The sequence below is a fragment of the Lithobates pipiens genome, unplaced genomic scaffold, assembly GCF_037356315.1.
Source record: "Lithobates pipiens isolate NorthernLeopardFrog02 unplaced genomic scaffold, aLitPip1_a1.2 Scaffold_3, whole genome shotgun sequence".
NCBI lineage: Eukaryota > Metazoa > Chordata > Amphibia > Anura > Ranidae > Lithobates > Lithobates pipiens.
In genome coordinates, this window is record NW_027507790.1 from 114,304,390 (window position 1) to 114,328,353 (window position 23,964).

General features: G+C 40.4%; 1 protein-coding gene across 12 annotated transcripts in view; it reads right to left on the minus strand.

The window, feature by feature from the left end:
• The window catches only part of SNCAIP (synuclein alpha interacting protein), a 311,501-nt gene that overhangs the window by 72,761 nt on the left and 214,776 nt on the right, over positions 1-23,964 (minus strand). For all 12 annotated transcript variants that reach the window (XM_077462204.1, XM_077462193.1, XM_077462201.1 and 9 more), the window contains one exon: positions 4,939-5,118. In XM_077462204.1, the coding sequence (XP_077318330.1) occupies positions 4,939-5,118 (180 nt within the window). The remainder of the gene's footprint in view (positions 1-4,938; positions 5,119-23,964) is intronic.

Sequence of the window (23,964 nt, forward strand, 5' to 3'; positions counted from 1 at the left end):
GTTAAGAATGCGCACGTATTTCACGGGTACAAACAGCCTCTGAAATGACAGTAAAGCAACATCTCACACTTCCAACACTTTCATGAGCATTATATCTATTCGTTTTAATCCATCCGGGATTGCTAATGACACATGCCAAAACTGATATTTCTTATATCTTTCTGGGATGCCTACATATGGATCTCTATGCCGGTGTCCTTCAGATGCAAGTGATATGATGGCCCTTTAAAAAAAAAACTAAACAGTCAACAGATCGCCACAACCAATACTTTAATAGACAGTATCTAGTCAGATCCCCATAAAGACTGCATGTGATGTGATGGTACATTAAAGAAAACTAAACAGTCAACAGATCACCACAACCAATACGTTAATGGACAGGATCTAGCCAGATCCCCACAAAGGCTACAGATGCAAGTGATATGATGGCACATTGAATGAAAATAATCAGTCAACAGATCACCACAACCAATACTTTAATGGACAGGATCTAGCCAGATCCCCATAAAGGCTACAGATGCACGTGATATGATGGCACATTGAATGAAAATAATCAGTCAACAGATCACCACAACCAATACTTTAATGGACAGGATCTAGCCTGATCCCCATAAAGGCTACAGATGCACGTGATACGATGGCACATTAAATGAAAATAATCAATCAACAGATCACCACAACCAATACTTTAATGGACAGGATCTAGCCAGATCCCCATAAAGGATGCTATTCCATTGTTGATCCACCGAAAACTGATAAATAGGTCACCAGGGATTCACTCAGGGATTAAGAACTCTACTCCTAATTTCCAGGATAATCTCTCTGCAAAAGCCATTATGTGGGGGTTTGTTCTCCTCTGTAAGCTTTTCGTTAGACTACCCTGCAGCAAGGCCATTGAAATTGGTTGTGTCACAGCAGGATACATTAAACCATATGATATGGTGGGCTGAGCTAGGTAATCCAGATGTGAGATCTTCATGCTCAAGTCTCTGAGAGATAATTAAGAACCACTTGTGTCTACCTGTACATGAATTAATAATGTTTTAGGGGGCCCAACTCTTTCTGTTGAGAAATTTGTCTTTATTCAGTCCACTTTATTAAGCAAGAATGAGAATGTGCTTGACTGACTACTAATCATGAGTTAAGTGGTAGGAAACCATCATATGAACATCATTAAAAAAAATATTTCCCTAGACTGAGGTTCATCAAATGATCAACTGTCTTTCTTTGCAACTTGTGCATATGTTTTATACTTCATGTTTTATTACACTAACTATTTTAATTAAAGTCTTTTCACAGTACTTCATCTTGTTTGAGGACTTCCAGTGCTATGTGGCTGATACATTATGATAATTAAAAGCCAATAAGAAGACTAAACTATTTGAATGTCACAGTCTATCTAGTACAACTTAAGTTTTTTTTCAGGTTGGCTTTGGAAAGTAATATGTAAGTTTAATTTATTCTGTACTGTTTTCATAAGGATTCAGGTTTATAGGCATTTTAATGGGGAATGGCAGATCTCCAGCAACTTAAGCCATATAGAGAATAAAATGTCAACACTTTAGCAGAAGGTGATAGCTTTTTATTGGACAATGTACCCTTTAAACAATAAAGAGCCATAAAAACTCACCTATACCGTGTAGCGGTAAAATTACCTATACCATTTGACTGTAATAAAAAAAAAATTGAAAAGGGAAAAAAAAATACCTATTTAAGGTTATAGCTACTGCTAACTTGTTGAACTGCCAGAAAAAACTTTGGTGCAATTATAAGCAGAGCTGTGGTCTTATATATGTGTTATGATTACCAAAATCCTAGTTAAAGTAATTTTGTAAATTATTATGTGTGGAGGATAAGTTGCATATAAGCATTTCCAGTTGGTCCGGTTAATGCAACCTAAAGAATTTATATTACAGAATCAGGTGCGTGTGTGTTAGATCTTATGAATATATGAAAATGTGAGTGTTAGTAAGTAAATCGGATTTGCAACATCTTGATTTACTGCAATCCTGACACCACAGATTTCACAGCTGACTGCAACTGTAAGTTCACATAGAACCTAACCATATTCACAGGATCTGATTGTTCAAATAGGATTAGATCCTCTCCAGATCCCCTGTTTACCTGACATACAGTATTCATCCAGACCAGTACAGTGTCAGAAAATCCCTTGAAAGTCTGGTCTCAGTATCTCCCATTAGACCGCTAATATAATGACTTACATCTTGAAACTCAGGAAGATTACTTTTCAACTGTTAAAGAAAAATATGAGTGTTTCACATCAGTATTAGCTCCCTAATGGCCTACCAGTGTTTGAATGCAGCCTGCACCATGGCATTGTAATCACATTTATGGGTGCCTTCTTCTAAAATACGGAATGCTGTCAATGAATATTTTAAATAGTGCCTGTCACCACGGTGCACCCTGTAGTTGACTAATGGAGCACATCCACAGCAATCAAACTGCAATAAGTAACATAAATGGTTATATGGTTGCCTGCGGCTTTACTACCCCCATTTAGTGCCAGGAATCTCTACCTGTTAATTCCCATAGCAGACCTATTCAGAAGTATTTCTTAAAGCTGAACTCCAGGAAAAAAAAAATACATAGTTGAAACACACATTTTAGCGTTTTTTTTTAGTTGCCAAAAGTTTTGTGATTTTGTGATTTACATAGTTCTGCCAGACAGCAGAGCGTTCCAGTGACCTGACTTTTCTGTTGTGTAGATAAAAAGGAGAAAAAGCCTAACACTAACTATCCTACAAAAGATCTGTGTACTTACATTTTTTAATTCAGTAGGGTATAGTCCCATGAATCAGCAGCTCTGGCTCCCCTGTGTGAGGGAGCACTCAACAACAGCTATGTTTTGCAGGAGCCGTGACGTCACCCATGGGCTCCCATGGCCCAGACAGACTAAATTAAAAACAGGTAAGTATACAGATCTTTTTTTACACAGGGTATGCAGGATAGGTAGGAAGAAGGGGAAAGGAATGTTTTTAACAATAGTGTCAGGACTTTTGTCCACTTTAAGTAATACAGCTAGATCACCTTACTGCCCCGGCCTGGGACTGAGCAGTAGCATTCCACCTCTAATAAATACATAACTGCATTATTTGGTGCTTATTATATAAGGTCAAAGTCCAGTATTCCGACTGCCATATAACATCTTTGGGTAACTTCAGATTCCAAAGTGGCAGATAAATTTGAAAGCGATTCAAAAAGTATATTTTTTTTGCTATGGGGCTAATGTGGACTCGATTTTGAGCCTCGCTGTCTGAGTCCATTGACACTGGTTTTGATTGAAAGCAGCAGGAACCAATGGCTCCAGCTCTCCAGCTGCTGTTTCTGAGCCAGTAAGAATGCAAAGAGCAGAGAGAGCCTCTGCTCAGAGCACATCACTGGATTGAAATCAGGCTCAGGTAAGTGGGGACGGGGGAACTGCATGCAGAAGATTTTTTTTACCTTAATGCATAGAATGCATTAAAGTGGTCATAAACATTTACGTACATCCAGTGCAGTGACTTGTCTCAGATGATACCCAAAGATTAAACAAATCCTCCAACATAAGCTGTACCTGTTTATCTGCAGCTCTTTCTTCTCTACATCCATTCCAAGTGCTGCATTTTAACACTTGTCTAAGATGTTAGAAAAAAGGGGGTGGAGAGCTGCAGTTATACTCTGCAGAGCTCAGAGAGGAGAGCTCTAACAGCTCTGACATCCACACAGCACATAGGAACAGAGCCAAGGCTGTCAATCAGCTGGAGGCCCCTCCCCTGTCACCATTTTTCTCTTTATTTCATGAAAACTTGTCAGAAGCGTCCAATGGCATCATCACAACATTGGCAGTTTAAAACTAGTACCACCTACCTTCTCTTAAAGCTAAACTTTAGCTATGATTTATATTGCATAGTAAGATTGGTCCAGTTTGGATCAGTGTAAGCATGAAAATCTGAAACCTGTGAGATCGCTGTAAAAAGTGACAATCACTGTAGTAGTTGGCACTATTACATAGATGGCAGAAGTCCTCCAGGTCCGGTGCCAAGAGGCTTCCCTTCTGCATAGTAACCACAGGGGATTGTTACATGACACTGCTGCCATTTACAAACTGTCTTGTATTTTTTTTTCAATCAATACAATAGTGTGGATTTACTAAGGGCAAATAGACTTAGCACGTTGCAAAGTGCAGTTGCAATCTGTCAGAGCTCACTTCCATCATCCAATCATGTGCAAGCAAAAATGCAGTTTTTTTATTTTTCTTGCCATGATTGGATTTTATTTGCAAAATAAAGCTTTACCTCATTTACTAAGCTCTGGAACAACTGCACTTTGCAAAGTGCACAGTCTTTTTGCCTTTAGTAAATCAAAACCAATGAGTTCCCTGACTGGATGAGGTGAAGAGGTGGGGCGGTGACATCACCATTTTCACCTTGCACAATCAGATCATTTTTTGTTTACTGGAAAAAATGGCAACTACTAAAGTGATTTGTAGCTTCCACACTCATCACTCAATATAACACTCATCACTAAAATATGCATACTAACATTGGTACAAGCTTGACCAACGTATCTACACATGGAAAATCATACCTAGATTTCAGCTTTAAATGTTACAGTATATACCACTTATACTGCTAAAACACTGTTCTACCTGTACTGAGAATCTGACCAGGAACTCTATAAACTGGCCCTTCTTCCTAATCCCTGAGAGTTCTTCAAATAACTTTCCATAGTGACTTTGGAGCAAATAAAAGCAGAGACATTCAATCTGCAGGTAGTAACCCATGCCACCCCTATTGACTTCCACTGGTAAGTCAGTGACCATATTGTCCTGCAAAGTGGCCCTGCAAATAAGGCCCTGCTAATACATTTAGGCAGTATAAAGTCAGTGCTACTCATCACAAACTTTAGAAAGCCTCATTTTAATGCATCACACATTACCTTTATTGCCAATCCTGCAGGCGTCAGTTGCTCCTCATTCCTCTCACTTAAACAGTCCTCGCCCATAAGTGAGGTAAGGTGCTGCAGGCATTCGGCATGTCCCTGGGAGGCTGCAATGTGCAGTAGATTGTTTCCATTTTCATCATGAATTTGGTCCAAATTATCTACAGCGATGTGAGGCTGGGGGGCAGAAAGGGAAAACATCATGAGCAGTCCAGCAATGAGTAAGTAACCCATAAAATATGGAGGTTGCCAGTACTGATGCACTTTTAGGAATGCTAGCTGCTGGGATGCCCATGTCTTCAATACTTGCAGAGTCACCAACAGGGGTTAAAAATGCAAAATAATGAAGTCAGTGGATCAATACGGCAGCTAGGTAAAAGGCAATTACAACTTTCCTATTCTCTCAGTAAAGGTTTCTGTAAGAATCGAGAGATTAGAACCTGCTTCAAGTGACATTACACTTTAAGATAATTTAATATACAAGCACAAAATAAAATAAAAAAATAAGGGGTTCTAAAAAACTTTTTTTTTTTAATATGGATAAAGGGCATACACAATAATCTTAATGACTGTATTTTCATATGCTTCAACATAAATTAAATATAGTAATGCAGTTCTCCTCAAATTCATCTTAGTTGTGTAGCAGTCACAACCTATGATTCTTCTGAAATGTTAGCTGAATGTTAGCTGCATTTAAACCCATACACATTTTTTCATCACCATCACTAGAGTAATTTTTAATGCATCCCACCAATGTACTACCCTGTTCACTAAAAATAAAAGGAACATGTGAAACAGCGCAATGTAGTATGAGTGGATGAGTGTAGCAACTGACTTTTTTTTTACCTCTTGTTACAATAGAAAAAGCAGGTTGTGTTATAGCCAAGTCACACTGAAAAGATGTTCGTTTAGCAGGTAGTAATGATGGCTGAATGTGACCCTAGTCATGAAGACTCGTCTGTGTCTGGGCACAGTCCTCATTTCTAAAGCTACCAAGTCCTGACCAAATGATCTTAAGAAAAATAGATACGGACTGTGCTGGATAATTTTGGCTAACCACTTAGATTTTCCCCAAAATAAACTACTAAGTTTCACACATGTCATGTCTATAACATCATCATTAGGGATGAGCTTCGAGTTCGAGTCGAACGCATGTTCGACTCGAACATTGCCTGTACAGCGAACAGTGAACAATTTGGGGTGATCACGGCAAATTCGAAAAAGCTGCGGAACACCCTGTACAAGTCTATGGGAGAAATCTAAAGTGCTAATTTTAAAGGCTAATATGCAAGTTATTGTCCTAAAAAGTGTTTGGGAACCTGGATCCTGCCCCAGGGGACATGGATCAATGCAAAAAAAAGTTTTAAAAACGTCTGTTTTTTCGGGAGCAGTGATTTTAATAATGATTAAAGTGAAACAATAAAAGTGTAATATTCCTTTAAATTTCGTACCTGGGGGGTGTCTATAGTATGCCTGTGAAGGGGCGCATGTTTCCCGTGCTTAGAACTGTCCCTGCACAAAGTGTAATTTCTGCAGAAAAAAAAGTCATTTAAAATCCCTCGTGGCTATAATGAATTGTCGGCTCCCGTAATACAGAGAACACTCATTGAAAGTCATTGATAAAAAAAAAAAAAAAGCGTTGGGTTCCCCCAAATTCAATTACCAGGCCCTTCAGGTCTGGTATGGATATTAAGGGGAACCCTGCGTCAAAATAAAAAAAAATTGACATGGGGTTCCCCCTAAAAATCCATACCAGACCCTTTATCTGAGCACGCACCCTGGCAGGCCGCAGGAAAAGAGGGGGACGAGAGAGCGCCCCCCCCCGAGCCATACCAGGTCACATGCCCCCAACATTGGGAGGATGCTTTTGGCGTCTGTGACCCCTCAAAGCACCATGTCCCCATGTTGATGGGGACAAGGGCCTCATCCCCACAACCCTGGCCGGTGGTTGTGGGGGTCTGCGAGCGGAAACCTGCGTTACATCAGAGGGGGGCGGGGTCACCCATATGTCATTGGGGAAGCCCGGCTTTCCCTAACTAGCTTCAGAGAGGGGCGGGGTCAGGTGACGGGTGGCCCCGCCCTCCTCATATAAGAAACGTCAGGCCGCCGGGATCCCCGCAGTGTCTCCGACAGTGGCGACAGAAGATGGATGGATGGACTGCGCTGGACTGAGAAATCACCTGTCCCTGGATCAGAACAGCCATCCCTGGACCCTGGAGAGATGATCATCCATCGCTGGATAGGAAGAGTGGATTACCACTGCTGGAATCTTTTTTTTAATAAAGGAATTTTTCAAAAGTGTGTTTGTCTTATTTAACATTCTTTTACACTTTCTTTGTGAAATGTTAAGGGTACTTTTGTACCCCCTTACCATTTCAAACAGGGGGGCCAGGATCTGGGGGTCCCCTTGTTAAAGGGGGCTTCCAGATTCTGATAAGCCCCCCGCCCACAGACCCCCACAACCACCAGCCAGGGTTGTGGGGATAAGGCCCTTGTCCCCACCAACATGGGGACATGGTGCTTTGAGGGGTCACAGACCCCCAAAGCATCCCCCCAATGTTGAGGGCCTGGTATGGTTCAGGAGGGGGGCGCTCTCTCATCCCCCCTCTTTTCCTGTGGCCTAACCAGGTTGCGTGCTCGGATAAAGGGTCTGGTATGGATTTTTAGGGGGACCCCCACGTCAATTTTTAAAAAAATTGATGCAGGGTTAATCTTAATATCCATACCAGACCTGAAGGGCCCCACGCTTTTTTTTTTTTATCAATGACTTTCAACGACTGTTCTCTGTATTAAGGGAGCCGAAAATTCATTATAGCCGCGAGAGATTTTAAAGGACTCTTTTTTTTGCAGAAAGGACACTTTGTGCAGGGACAGTTCTAAGCACGGGTAACATGCGCACAGGCATACTATACACACTCCCCAGGTATGAAATTTAAAGGAATATTACACTTTTATTGTTTCACTTTAATCATTATTAAAATCAGTGCTCCTGAAAAAACAGCTGTTTTTAAAACTTTTTTTGCATTGATACATGTCCCCTGGGGCAGGACCCAGGTCCCCAAACACTTTTTAGGACAGTAACTTGCATATTAGCCTTTAAAATTAGCACTTTAGTTTTTTAACGTTCGAGTCCCATATACTTTAATAGGGTTCTAAAGTTCACACGAAGTTTAGGTCTGTTCACAGGTTCTGGTGCGAACCGAATCGGGGGGTGTTCGGCTCATCCTTAATCGTCATACAGTTAGGGCAAACATTAATTAGACACATTTGAAAACCTAGTCTGATCACTATTATGACCCCAAGGTGTCTCCACCCTGTTGCCTCTAACCTTCTTCATTAACAGCATAAAAATCCAATACTTGGGTGTCCATGAAACCAACCACATGGCATTCAGATTATGCCTACACTTACAGTGCCTTGCGAAAGTATTCGGCCCCCTTGAACTTTTCAACCTTTTGCCACATTTCAAGCTTCAAACATAAAGATATAAAAATTTTATTTTTTGTGAAGAATCACCAACAAGTGGCACACAATTGTGAAGTGGAACGAAATCTATTGGATTTTTGAAACTTTTTTAACTAATAAAAAAATGAAAAGTGGGGCGTGCAAAATTATTCGGCCCCCTTGCGTTAATACTTTGTAGAGCCACCTTTTGCTGCGATTACAGCTGCAAGTCGCTTGGGGTATGTCTCTATCAGTTTTGCACATCGAGAGACTGAAATTCTTGCCCATTCTTCCTTGCAAAACAGCTCGAGCTCAGTGAGGTTGGATGGAGAGCGTTTGTGAACAGCAGTTTTCAGCTCTTTCCACAGATTCTCGATTGGATTCAGGTCTGGACTTTGACTTGGCCATTCTAACACCTGGATACGTTTATTTGTGAACCATTCCTTTGTAGATTTTGCTGTATGTTTGGGATCATTGTCTTGTTGGAAGATAAATCTCTGTCCCAGTTTCAGGTCTTTTGCAGACTCCAAGAGGTTTTCATCCAGAATGGTCCTGTATTTGGCTGCATCCATCTTCCCCTCAATTTTAACCATCTTCCCTGTTCCTGCTGAAGAAAAGCAGGCCCAAACCATGATGCTGCCACCACCATGTTTGACAGTGGGGATGGTGTGTTGAGGGTGATGAGCTGTGTTGCTTTTACGCCAAACATATCGTTTTGCATTGTGGGCAAAAAGTTCGATTTTGGTTTCATCTGACCAGAGCACCTTCTTCCACATGTTTGGTGTGTCTCCCAGGTGGCTTGTGGCAAACTTTAGACGAGACTTTTTATGGATATCTTTGAGAAATGGCTTTCTTCTTGCCACTCTTCCATAAAGGCCAGATTTGTGCAGTGTACGACTGATTGTTGTCCTATGGACAGACTCTCCCACCTCAGCTGTAATTCTCTGCAGTTCATCCAGAGTGATCATGGGCCTCTTGGCTGCATCTCTGATCTGTCTTCTCCTTGTCTGAGCTGAAAGTTTAGAGGGATGGCCAGGTCTTGGTAGATTTGCAGTGGTCTGATACTCCTTCCATTTCAAAATGATCGCTTGTACAGTGCTCCTTGGGATGTTTAAAGCTTGGGAAATCTTTTTGTATCCAAATCCGGCTTTAAACTTCTCCACAACAGTATTACGGACCTGCCTGGTGTGTTCCTTGGTCTTCATGATGCTCTCTGCGCTTTCAACAGAACCCTGAGACTATCACCGAGCAGGTGCATTTATACAGAGACTTGAATACACACAGGTGGATTCTATTTATCAACATCAGTCATTTAGGACAACATTGGATCATTCAGAGATCCTCGCTGAACTTCTGGAGTGAGTTTGCTGCACTGAAAGAAAAGGGGCCGAATAATTTTGCACGCACCACTTTTCAGTTTTTTATTTGCTAAAAAAGTTTAAACTATCCAATAGATTTTGTTCCACTTCACAATTGTGTCCCACTTGTTGGTGATTCTTCACAAAAAATTAAAATTTTATATCTTTATGTTTGAAGCCTGAAATGTGGCAAAAGGTTGAAAAGTTCAAGGGGGCCGAATACTTTTGCAAGGCATTGTATGTCCATCTTCTGAGGTCTGTGATAGTCTCACTGAATGACAGTTGTTTTTCTGTACAACACTTGCACTGAGCTTAGGAAATAACGTATGATATCTGTGCATATCTTCAGTTTGGACAGTTCTGGAAATTCTCAAGTCTTTATTGCACAAAGGCATACAGTGCAGCACACTTTACTGTTCATCTATATAAACACAGAAGAGCGATAACTGAACCTGAGATTAGCCGCCACAATGTCCGACACTCACACTGAGATAGTACAATATCTGCTTGTCTGACAGTATGTTGGCATTATGCCACGTGGTCTCAAATACTTTTTTTTATTAGAAGCAAAACTAATATGGAAGGTTCTAGAACAGCAACAGAACAATTTCTTATACAAGTAAAGTCAAACGTTGCTAAGGTTCATCATACCTTTATCGCATTATTGTCTTACCAGGTAATACAAATACATTTTTGTTAGTGTAAAAATTTATTTAAAATAAATAAAGATAGACTTTCTTATAATCCTGGATCTGACACCAAAAAATATCATATACGGTATCTCACGAAAGTGAGTACACCCCTCACATTTTTGTAAATATTTTATTATATCTTTTCATGTGTCAACACTGAAGAAATGCTATTTTGCTACAATGTAAAGTAGTGAGTGTACAGCTTGTATAACAGTGTAAATTTGCTGTCCCCTCAAAATAACACACAGCCATTCATTTCTAAACTGCTGGCAACAAAAGTGAGTACATCCTAAGTGAAAATGTCCAAATTTGGCCCAATTAGCCATTCTCCCTCCCCGGTGTCATGTGACTCATTAGTGTTACAGGGTCTCAGGTGTGAATGGGGAGCAGGTGTGTTACATTTGGTGTTATCGTTTTCAATCTCTCATACTGGTCACTGGCAGATCAACATGGCACCGCTTGGCAAAGAACTCTCTGAGGATTTGAAAAAAAAAAGAATTATTGCTCTACATAAAGATGGCACAGGCTATAAGAAGATTGCCAAGACATTGAAACTGAGCTGCAGCACGGTGTCCCAGACCATACAGTGGTTTAACAGGACAGGTTAGACTCAGAACAGGCCTTGCCATGGTGGACCAAAGAAGATGTCTTTGGAAAATAGATGTATGAGTGCTGCCAGCATTGCTGAAGAGGTTTAAGGGGTGGGGGGTCAGCCTGTCAGTGCTCAGACCATACACCGCAAACTGCATAAAATTGGTCTGCATGGCTGTCATCCCAGAAGTAAGCCTCTTCTAAAGATGATGCACAAAAAGCCCACAAACAGTTTTCTGAAGACAAGCAGACTAAGGACATGGATTACTGGAACCATGTCCTGTGGTCTGATGAGACCAAGATAAACTTATTTGGTTTAGATGGTGTCAAGCGTGTGTGGCGGCAACCAAGTGAGGAATACTAAGACAAGTCTACAGTCAAGAATGGTGGTGGGAGTGTCATGGCCTGGGGCTGTATAAGTGCTGCCGGCACTGGGGATCTACAGTTCATTGAGGGAACCAAGAATGCCAAGATGTACTGTGACATACTGAAGCCGAGCATGATCCCCTCCCTTCAGAGACTTGCCCACAGGGCAGTATTCCAACATGATAACAACCCCAAACACACCTCCAAGGCGACCACTGCCTTGCTAAGAAATCTGAGGGTAAAGGTGATGGACTGGCCAAGCATGTCTCCAGACCTAAACCCTATTGAGCATCTGTGGGGCATCCTCAAATGGAAGGTGGAGGAGCGCAAGGTCTCTAACATCCACCAACTCCCTAATGTCATCATGGAGGAGTGGAAGAGGAGTCCAGTGACAATCTGTGAAGCTCTGGTGAACTCCATGACCAAGAGGGTTAAGGCAGTGCTTTGAAAATAATGGAAAATAATGGTGGCCACACAAAATATTGACAGTTTGGGCCCAATTTGGACATTTTCACTTAGGGGTATACTCACTTTTGTTGCCAGTGGTTTAGACATGAATGGATGTGTGTTGAGTTATTTTGAGGGGACAGTAAATTTACGCTGTTAACCACTTCAGCCCCGGAAGGTAGAATAAAATGAAAGTTGATGTGCAGCCACATATGTTTTAGTTTATCAAAGATTAGAGAATTATGACTTGAATGTGACTAGTTTCTGTAGGCAAACCCTTTATTATTGCTTTCCGTCTGCTTTTGTTATCAATAGACTTACTCAATAAAACATTCCCATTCTTAGGTGCTAACTCTTGTGCAGTAACCAATTAGAATGCACATTTTATTTTTCTAAGTTTAGCTGAGTGAAATCTAACTGGTCATTTTGGGCTACTGTACACAAGAATTAACACTTAATAATAAGACTTCTTTATTAAAAAGTTATATACATTACTGTGGACCTGGTGCCTCCACACTGAATTCCATTTGTGGACTAAAACAAATATCCTAGTTAGCAATGTGGACAAACCCAACAATATCACATTTATTCCTCGTTAATCTGTTGCCTGCATCTACATTCTTGGAATTTTTATTTAGCCCTTTCAATAGAACAAAACGAACAGAGGAATATAGAGGCCAGGTGCACCTTTAATCCAAAACAAAAACGACACTTTACTTACAGTATGTTCATAACATTTCCATTAATCATCCTCTAGTTTAGGTGTACATTCCGTACAGAGACTGCTGAGGTGGAAAAAACAAGGATGGCTACATTGTGAAATGGATGGTTGTATTGTATGAATTTATTCTGCTTATTTTGCTTTGTATGTAAATTTGGCATCATGAAATTTGATGATTTTTGGAACTAATGATTCATGAAAGAGTGCATCACCACCCAGACTGTGGATAAAGATTTCCTCGTGGGTGCTGGCCCCGGATCACCACCGTCAATAGTAATTGAATAAAAACAAGATTGGTCACACACCATATAAGGAAGAACGTCTGTAGAATAATTACGTTATTGTCAAACTGCCCAAGGACGTAGACAGAACATTACAGGAACATTGGTAGACCGGTTTCACTAATGATTTATGTTTGGAGAACCGGTGGCAAGAAGTCCTGAAAATGGTCTCCATAAAGTTGTATAATATAATTTGAATTGGGTATCACTGATGTCATCGGGGATCTGTTCTAGAATTGAAAAATTCCACAACACTGCCTTTCAAATCAAGTCTATCAAGTCATTTTTGAGGGGAAAAATTTTCTTTTAAAATGTCAAGCTCCTGCACTTGTAAGCAGATGTTCTTATACAAGGAAATCCATACCCCTTGTTTGTAAGGGAACCAAATGATGGGAGCATGGGCCTTGATCTAAGAATTAATACAAAATTTGAAGCTGGAAAAAAATCCTTATGACTTTCTTTTAGTCATTTCAATTCCTTGCTATCCATATGTAGTAAACCCAAGCTACTGGCATCTTTTGAAGTCATATCGGTAACTAATAGGACTGGTGATGACAATAATTTCTTCAAGTCTGAAGAATTGGATGGAAGGAGTGTCAGATCCTTCTCATAACTGGATGGGATAACTGGCATAAGGGATCGCTTTTATTCTTATTTATGACATCTACTGGATATTATGAGTCTGCGAGAATATAATTTTGAGATTCCAAAACTAGGACTGACTTTAAGAATGAGATAGATTCCATAAGCCTAACCCAATTATTTGTAAAAAGCTTGTAAAAGAGAATTTTTTATTTTTATCCTTGTTTTTTTGTTTTTAGAATTTATGTCAAATGGGATTGAAAGGCACTTGTTCTTTGTTTTATAGTATTACTCTAAATTTTGCCCTACAATATCGAGAGAGCACTTTCGGGCTAATTTTTTTAAATGGTTCTAAAGTTTTTTTTTACCGTAATGCATTGTCAAAAAAAAACCTGTGTGTAGCAGCCCCCCTAATACTTACCTGAGCCCCATCTCAATCCAGTCTCGGCTGTCCGGGACCCTCCCTCCCATTCTGCTCCAATCACTGTCAAAGTCAGTTAACCAATGAGGAGAGAGAGGGGACAGGGTCGAGTTGCAGCCCCATATCTCAATGGACACACAGAGCGTCGACTCAGCTCGGGTGCCCCCACAGCAACGTAGTTTGTCGCCATTGTGCAGGTGTTCACCATTTTAAACTGTGACATGTTTGGTATCCGTTTACTTGGCATGGCATAATTTTTAATATTTTCCCCAAAAATTGGTTTAAGTATTGTGTTTTTTTGCATTAACCACTTCTGGCCCGGCTCACGCTTATATATGTTGGCAGTTTGAAGGGGGATAGCATTGTTATGGCAGCAGCTAGCTACCATAACCCCGACATCCTCTTCTTCAGTGAGTGGTGGCCCCACCCTTGCCTTTATAACAGCTGTCACCGCAAAAAGACAACAGTCAGCAGGACACCTCCCATTGATGCAAGCCTATTTTTCTTTTCTATTTTTCAGGCGCTGTGATTGAAGAAGGATGGACATCGCGGGCCACTTTTTTTTTTAAATAAAGGAACTGTCAAAGGAACTGTGTTTTTTACTTTTGACACTTTTTTTTACAATGTACCCCTACCCATTAACATGGGTGGGGGCGAGATCTGGGGCCCCCTTGTTAAAGGGTGCAGCCAGATTCATATACGCCCCACACCCACAGACCCCCACAACCATCAGGCAAAAAAATTTGAGAGAGTAACATTCTGCTTTAATGGAACACACATTTATGTGTAAGGCAACACAGGTCAATGTACTAAAGGAGTTGGAAAAGAGTGAATCCAGCTCTCGGTTAGTGCAGTCTGTGATGAATCGGTGTAAAAGTGAAATGCATTAACTTAATTGTCACTTATATGTTGAAATTCCTCTAATGACTGACATAATTGAATGTCAGTAATCAGAATTCCTAGCAGCATGCGGAAAACAAGGCTGAATATCCATTTTACAGGCAGAAAACTGTGGGAAAAGTGGAAAAGAAATTGATCAAAGCCCAGATCTCATAAACATTAAAGTTTAAATCTGTGAAACACCACAATGGTATCACACATGAGGAATTATCACTTCATGCTGTGTATTCATGGAAATGGTTTAGTTTTGAGAAAATTTCCGAAATAAATCATGACTTTTGACAGCCCATGATTAACAAAATAGGCATGATTAGTCTTTTCATTCAGCTCTACTGTGACATGGGGAGAATGTGCCTGAATGCCACACACTGTTTCATTTTTCCCAGCTCAGATTACTAAAGCATGGAGATACTGAAAGATTGCACATGGAGGTGTTGTTATCACTCATACCAGTTGTAGAACTAAACACTCACACAAGGCCCTAATGCATAAAACTGTCTGAGCTAATAACATACAACCTTCTCCTAACAAGCAGAATCTCCAATTAGGGTTTTCATTATGGAGAATAAAAAGGAAAATCTGATTGGTTACTATGGGCGACATGATCAGTTCTTACTTCAGATACTTAGTCCTATAGTGATCAAATACAAATCTAACATGAACCTGGCTTAATTTTAAACCTTTAAAACAAAAAGTCTTACCTAAGAGCAAGCACATTAGGATCCCTGCCATAGTCATAGTACCATCCTTGCATTAGCCATAAAGGCCTTGTAATGATGGTGTGGACAGCACAGAATACAGATGGAGATCAAGAGTGGTTCTGGAACCTAGCCCAAGTACTTTATATAAGCGGTGGTCCGCCGATTTATTCATTTTTTTTTTAAAGTCAGCAGCTACAAATACTGGACTAAAATAAGGACATTCACATGTCCAGGGTGCCCGCGATATCGGCACCTGAAGCCAATTCATCCCTCGGCTGCCAGGTGCTGCCACCGTCATCCTCGTTATGGGAATCAGGAAGTGAAGCCTTCCTGGGATATCGCAAGGGTGAGTTGCGCATGAGCAGTAGGGAATCAGGAAGTGAAGCCTTGCGGCTTCACTTCCTGATTCCCTACTGGGCATGCGCGACCCGCGCTGCGCTATTCCACTGGTCCCTGCTGTGTTCTGGGATCCGTGTGTATCCCAGAAGACAGCGGGGAGGGGGACAGGAAGTGGCGTAGATAATCACAGGTGGCTCGGGAATCTATGCCTGGAAGTGGGACCAAAACACCTTTATTAGACAGGTATCTGCTTCCCCCTCCCCGAAAGGTGCCAAATGTGACACCAGAGGGAAGGAGGAACTGGGAAAAGCAGAAGTTCAATTTTTAAGGAGTTCAAGAAGATGAAAGTTTATCAAATGGATAAGGTTTAATGTACACGGGATGTTTTAAAACCTCTCCTGAACGATTTAATTTGACAGATAATAGCCAACGTTTAAAAATGTCAGTTTTGCCATGTTTACATGCCACTTTTAGCCGTGTTTACGTTAAGAAGCTGTGTTGGGTGAAGTACACTGTTTGGATCTGACATGGTGAAACCCTCTTTTGCCCTTACACCAGATGTGCAACCACAGCCCCCCTTACACCAGATGTGCAACCACAGCCCCCCTTACACCAGATGTGCAACCACATCACCCCTTACACCAGATGTGCAACCACATCACCCCTTACACCAGATGTGCAACCACATCACCCCTTACACCAGATGTGCAACCACATCACCCCTTACACCAGATGTGCAACCACAGCCCCCCTTACACCAGATGTGCAACCACAGCCACCCTTACACCAGATGTGCAACCACAGCCACCCTTACACCAGATGTGCACATATGTGAACAGACTGCAGTTTCTCTTTAAATATGGGGTGTATATAATATAATTTAAGATGTTTAAAGGGATTTGGTTTCAAGAGTGTGAATAGAATATGTTTGTTGATAAATGCATATGTATATGGTGTAGGCTATGACATATTAAAAAGATTGAAAACTGGAGTCAAATGTTTGGGTAATGTGAAAAGGAGTTTCAGGAGGCGGAGTCAGTAACGCAATCACTGCTTGCATTCAGCAAGGTACTATGGGATATGAAGTCCTTAGAATGTGAAAGTAAACCAAAGGAGTGAGCAGACGAGAATTTATGGAATCTAGGTAGTTATTGAAGAAGATGGCCAGCAGATAGCAATCACATAACAAAAGAGGCTTTTTTTTAAGCACCCTTATATTGGATTGTCGAAAACAACTATCATTTGTATAACAATTACAATGCTGATGTTATAAAATTAAAAGTGTATGCTGTGACTATAGATCTCCCTTAACTAATGAGTTGATCATGCATGACGCACACTTGGACTGAACAGTTCCCCAACATTTATCATAACCCCTCTATGGTGGATCTCACTGGCTCTATCAGTATCAAGCTTAGTCCCCAGCTCTAAAGTAGTTGTATGCTATGCATACTAGCTCATTATGCCTTTGCCTGGCAGGGTCTATTTTTATTTTTATTAAGGCTTTACTTCCTCTAAGTGCTTTTATTCATTGTTTAAATACACCATTTATTTAAAGTGCTTGTTAACCTCCCTCAAAAAAATACAGATCTTGGTCCCTTAAAGCAGATTAAACAGTATAGTGCTTGTGCTGTGTAATCTGTCCCCCTCTAAACAGTAAAAAAAGCCTCCCTGAACCTGCAACTTCCTGTATCCCCCTCTCTGCACTGATCACAAAAATCTGTAGTCAGTGTACATCCCTCTGTCATCCACAGCCTGCTCTGGCCTTCGCTCACCCCCACCTCCCTGCCTGTCAGCTCTGTGTCCCTGTCTCCACCCCCCTCCCCCCACTGCTATTATAAATAAAAAAATTCTAAATGGCCTCTTCCAGCACTCTATTATAGCCTGGTATAGCACACTATACATGCCTTCTATAAAAACAAGCATTGTAAATACCGATTTAGCACGATCTTCAGGCCAGTCACATAACTCTCAGCCAGTTTCCAGGGCTACTGCTGGAGAGTGGCCATGTGATCTCCCCAGCTGACATCAGAGGGAGATCTCAGCCCCTCCTACAGAAGCCATGAATCGGAGCTGCCAAGCAGACACAAGACATTTGACCGGCCTGAAGATAGCTCTAAACAGGTATTTATGAGCCTCATTTAAAGAAAAAAAAGACATGCACAGTATGCTATGCCAGACTCTAATAGAGGGCAGTATGATTATTTCAGATTTTAGGTGCTGAAAGCGGTACCATTATTTTGCATGGAAATTTGGCGTTTTATATTGTAGGCCTGTAATTCTTAGAAATAATTCACTAAATCCATCCAAACAAGAGTCTAATAGACATCCCAGGTATAATAAAATTTGAAATATGAAATCATAAATTATAATATAATATATATAATAAATAAATAACTATAAATAATAACAAATTATAAATCTAATAATAATAATAAAAATTATTCAATAATGTAATCAAATCAAAAAACTGATATATGCTGAGTTGCAGAATTGTCGCTGTCATTACTTTTAGTGTTTGATGACGAATTTCCCCACAAATTACTATCACTCAATTCTGCGAGTGATTCTAATTTATTATCACTTTTTCTAGCTGGTCTATAACCACTTTTGATGTAAACGCACATTTTTTGGTTGCTATGGACAATCTCCAGTTTCCTGGCCTAGAGAACAGTATTTATAATATAAAACTGCATGCAGGACACTGGACAAACCACTCGGGATAAAGAGGATGTGTAATTATTTGATACAGTACTGTAATCTGTAAGATTACAGTATACAGTATACTGTATCTATACTGTGTATTTAACTTTTTGAATTTGGCGCCGAACTCCGTCCCCGTGCGTCGCAACGCTCGCAGGGAATGGAGCCCAGCGCTGACACAGATTGAGCGAGGCACGGTGGCTCGCTGATCACAGCGGGGAGACATCACTGGATCCAGGGGACACGGTAAGTATGCCCCTACATGGATCCAGCGATGCGATCCCGAGTCTGGTTCCGGAATACCGCTTATGGTAATTAAATCTCACCCCGAGTCAGACTCGGGAATACTGCCAGGGAGGCTACGACTCTCCAAATGTTTAAGAGATTCAACTTTCCAAATGCAATATATCGTTTCACTCCTGTCTATATCTGTGACAACCCCATACTTTCCATCCATTAATTCCCACTATCTTTAATCCCTCAACTACTAGTGCACTGTGCCCATTATCTACCACCAAGATAAAAAAATAATGGCACAAAAAAAAAACCTTATGTGCTTCACCCTAACAACCTAATTGTACCGGAATGAATCCTAGTTTGCCAAGCCAGTTGCGCCACAATTTTGTAAATTTTCTATTCTGATCAACCATATATGCTATCTATAAGACTTATAGATAGAATATATGGTTATATGGATAGTTTTTACCCATAAAGAGTTGGTTGGGGGAGCTGTGGAGACAAAGGATCACCATACAAATCTGAGGAGTCTTGGGTCCTATCGGAATTTTAACTCTAAACACACTATTAATAGTGTCCAATACACATGTCCAGTATCTAACCAACTTAGAGCATCTCCACATCATATGCACCAGTGTCCCAAAATCCCTTTCACATCAAGGACATAGAGGAGTTTCCCTCTTATGCCACTTAAAAACGGTTCTGGGGGGTATAATATGTCCGACGAATAAGGAGGGTAAGTCTCTGAGATGCAGAAAGGGATACCTGTTCTAGGTTATAAAGAATGTTAGACCACTCCACATCATTCAGAGGGGCAATATCCATTTGCCAATACAATCTGTACCTCACAGAATTAGATTTTGACCTTTTTTGTAATAGTGCATTATAAAGTTTTGTTATTTGTCCCCTCTTAGATGTCACTGCTAAAGTTTTTAAGATTATTCAGATTCATAAGAGTAGGGCTAGATGTAAATATTAAAATGAATATATAATTTTATATATTGACCACAGATACAATATAACACGGCAGCACCTTGACCCAGGGCAAAACCTCATAAACCCCAACACAAAAAATGCAATAACAATACAAAAGAAGTTGACATGACAGTACATTTGGAGGGCAGGGGGTAGGAGAAATTAATTTTAATTAATAATTTGTAAATAATAAACCAACACATATAGATCTTCACTAAAACCTAACTGCAACCTACAGTACAGTAGAGCCGTTGTACTTTATTATAAACAGAGATATCATATGAATAATAATATAATGTTTTATTACATTAAGATAAATATTTAATGAACCAACACAGCATCAGCAAATGAAAGTCTCCAGCTACCAAAAAACTATACAGCTATTAGTCAATACATGTCCCATCACATTGACCCCTTTATTTTTGTTTCCATACTTTCTAATTAACATTGACTGATGACAGCCATGCATGCAGAGCAGAGTAGGCTCCACTGGTGATTTCTTTCTTCAACTGTTTCCAGTTATGTGACCGAATTCTACTATGGCAACAAACCACAGACATACCATCCAACTGGAGCCTGCATAAGGGACAAAACTGAATAACATTTCCAGCAAAGACTGACTTTTTTCACTATGCTCTGGAGAAAAGATCTGCTCTAATCAAACGACTATATCAATAAAAAGTTCTCCGCCAAACAATTCTAAAACTAATGGAAAATGACTCAGGTTAGACAGGATCATGGCTCATTTGTAAAATATATAATACCATGTGTCTGACTTACTGCAGTTCCTACTTTATTGTACTTGAAAGAAAAACATACATGAACATAATAAATGGCATTTATATCCAAAAAAGGAAGTAAAACATATTCTAAGTGTTCCTAGGGAAGCATATTTACCTTAGGTTAGGTTGGCTATGGCTAGTAAAATCTCTATTAGCTTTGATAGCAACATTTCAGAACTGAACCTGCATACCATGGTTTCAGTGGTGCAAAATATTAGACAAATAAGGATACACAGTTAGAATGATATATTTCGTGTCTCATTTAGCCTAAACCTTCTATCTTCTTAGTTCCTCCAGCTTGATATGTACTCTGTATTCTGCCACTGTAAGCCTATGCTATTACCTTCAAACATAGGCAAACCAAACCCAAAGAAATGCCTTATTGACTGTATGTGGTTTGATTAGGCACACATTTGGTCATCCATGTTGAGGATTAAACCTGCGTGATATAACTATTCCAGGTGGGTGCTGGTTGGCATATTTTCAGGGTACAATAAGAAATGAGTGCCTTCTGTATGTGCCAGAACAATCCCTGAATGCTCCTCCCATGCAAATAAATATTTAAGTAGTTGTTTTTGCCTTTAAAATAAGCAACAAGCACAATACAGACCAAAATTTATAGAGAAGCCCTAGAATGAACTGGCTGTATAGCTAGACTGTATGGGGGAGATTTTTTAATACTGGTGCACTCAGAATCTGGTGCAGCTGTGCATGGTAGCCAATCAGCTTCTAACTTCAGCTTGTTTAATTAAGCGTCAACAATAAACTTGGAAGCTGATTGGTTTCTATTCAGAGCTGCATTCGATTTTGCACTCTCCGGCTTTAGTAAATCCCCCCTATGTGTTTAGGTACATTACCTGAAGTATCTATATTAGCTATATTAAATGTATTTAAAAAGTATAGATGGAAAACATAAAGCTGAACTTTTTCAAAGAAGAGGGGGGGTTCTTGTTCCCAATTCCACATTCCTTGTCTAGGTGTGGAAGACATTGTACTCAGTCCCTCAGCCCCCGCCCCCCCACGTGCAGCCCATTGGAATACATATCATGCATCCCAGGAGCCTTCAAGACAGTCTGCTACAGATAGTGAAACGCATGCATGCGCAGTAGGTGGGGAACTTTTGTGTGGCAATTTGGATAAAGTTCCTTAAGATCAATTTGACTGTTGACACAATTGACATTGACAAGTGTCCTAGAAAGAGATTGTTCGGGATACTATCAAAATATTGCTATGGGGCCCCATAAATTACAGTTATGTGCCAATCTCTAGAGCAGTGGTCATCAACCCTGTCCTCAGGGCCCACTAACAGGCCAGGTTTGCAAGATAATTGAAATATATGATAGGTGATATCATTTTCTGCTCAGTGATTGCAGTACTCTAGTCTGCATCTCCACAAGGTAATACATAAAACCTGGCCTGTTAGTGGGCAGAGCGATTCCGGAAGCAAGATCTCTGTGCCTAAGTGTCCAGGCCTTGTCATCTGCTGCCACCGTCTACTGTACTGGACTCCTAATCTTCTTGCTGGACTTTTCATTAGGTTACTCTCTGCATTTTACAGCAGGAGAAGGCTTTGTGACTATGGCAGGACGACACAACACTGGATACCAAAGATGGAATCTCAGAGTGTTATTGTAGGTTGAAAACAGATATACAGTAAGTCCATCTAGTTCAACCAATAGAAACAAAATAAATACATTTTTGACCTCTATATAAAGAAACCCTAAAACCACTATCCAGAGAAAGGCAAAAAACCCTGTAAGGTATGGTCTAAATTGCTCCAGCAGATCAGCAATTTCTGATGTTATTAAAAATTTATTTTTTAATGAAGTTATATTTTGTGCATTTAGGAATGTATCTAGCTGTTTTATAAAACAATTCACTGAACTGGCCATAACTAGTTCTTGAGAGTCTATTGCACATTTTCAGCTCTAAGCCCTTGTACACACGGTCGGACATTCCGACAACAAAATCCGTCGAATTTTGTCCGACGTATTTTGTCCGAAACTTGTGTTGCATACACACGGTCGGACAAAGTTGTCGGAAAATCTGATTGTACGTAACGTGATGACGTTATTTCTTTACGACGGGACTACGTTCAGGCTAGTAGCCAATAGCTTTGGTCTAGGAATTTGATCTGAGCATGCATAGCACTTTGTCTGATCGGATTTCTCTACACACAATCGGACAAAGTCCGATCGGATCATGTTGTCGGAAAGTTTTATAGCCCAGTTCTAAAACTTTGTCCGTCGGATATTCTGACAGAAACAGTCCGATGGAGCCCACACACAGTCAGATTGTCCGACAACACGGTCCGATCGGACAATTTCCGTCGGAATGTCCGACCGTGTGTCGAGGGCTTACAGTAAAGAAGCCTTTCTTGGACTGACCTTTGAACACTATGCATGCAGCCATTACAGAAAAATACCAATGTCCTATTGTATTTGATTTGTATATAAATTCTGCTGCCTGTATCCTTAGATCTACTGATCCCTTTGACATGGAGTTTTTACCAAAGGCAACTTCTGCTTACACATTCATCATGCACTCAATATGATTTGTACAGGCCTTTAAGTGAATATCAGCATAAAATGAATGATAAGGCTGCCTTATGTGCACTGTCCATGGTACTGATGGCAATGAGGAGGTTAAAGTAGCCCTATCAGTGTATTTGCAGATGCACAAATTATCAGGAAATAAATATAGTTCCCTGTGCACTTAAAACCATTACCCAATCAGAATCTCTGGAGACTGGTAATTGAGGAATAGTTAGCCCCGCCTCTTTCCATATACCTGGTCAAAATTCAGGATCCTGGATGGGACAACAGCTAAATGAAGAAAATTAGTTTTTTACAGTTTAAAAATATTTGTACTCTGATACAAAGTAAAACTCAGATTAGGTAGAGGTAGGGTGGTGTGGCATCATAACAGGAATGCATCTACACTGTGTAATAACTTTATACCTTTTGCTAAAGTGAAAAAGCTTTCTCAATCTGGGTCTTTAAATTAGGGGAACGGGAGAAAAGCCGAACCTTAAAGTGGTAGTAAACCACAGCCTTTAAAAAAAACATGCAAGACAATGACATAATGTGTTAGTATGCATTGCATACTAGCACATTATAAAATGCTTACCTCAGAATGAAGCCCTCCAGCAATGCACTGTCACCACTGACAGGGTTTCCATCTTCACCCGGTCTTCCATCTGGGTTTGGGTGCTTCAGCCATCTGATTGGCCAATCCACGACGTCGTCAGTCTTGCACATGCCTACGGGAGTCACGGCCGCGGCAACAGAGCTCTGAAGGAATGTCACAGGTATGCTGTCCCTTAAGAGGGCATGCACCAGTGACATCATCGGCTGCATGCAGTGTGAATATCTAAAACTGTGCAAGTTAAGGAGATATTCATAGTACCTACAGGTAAGCCTTATTATAGGTACAAGTTTAAAAAAAGATTTTGCTACCACTTTAAAGTATAATAGGAGGCAA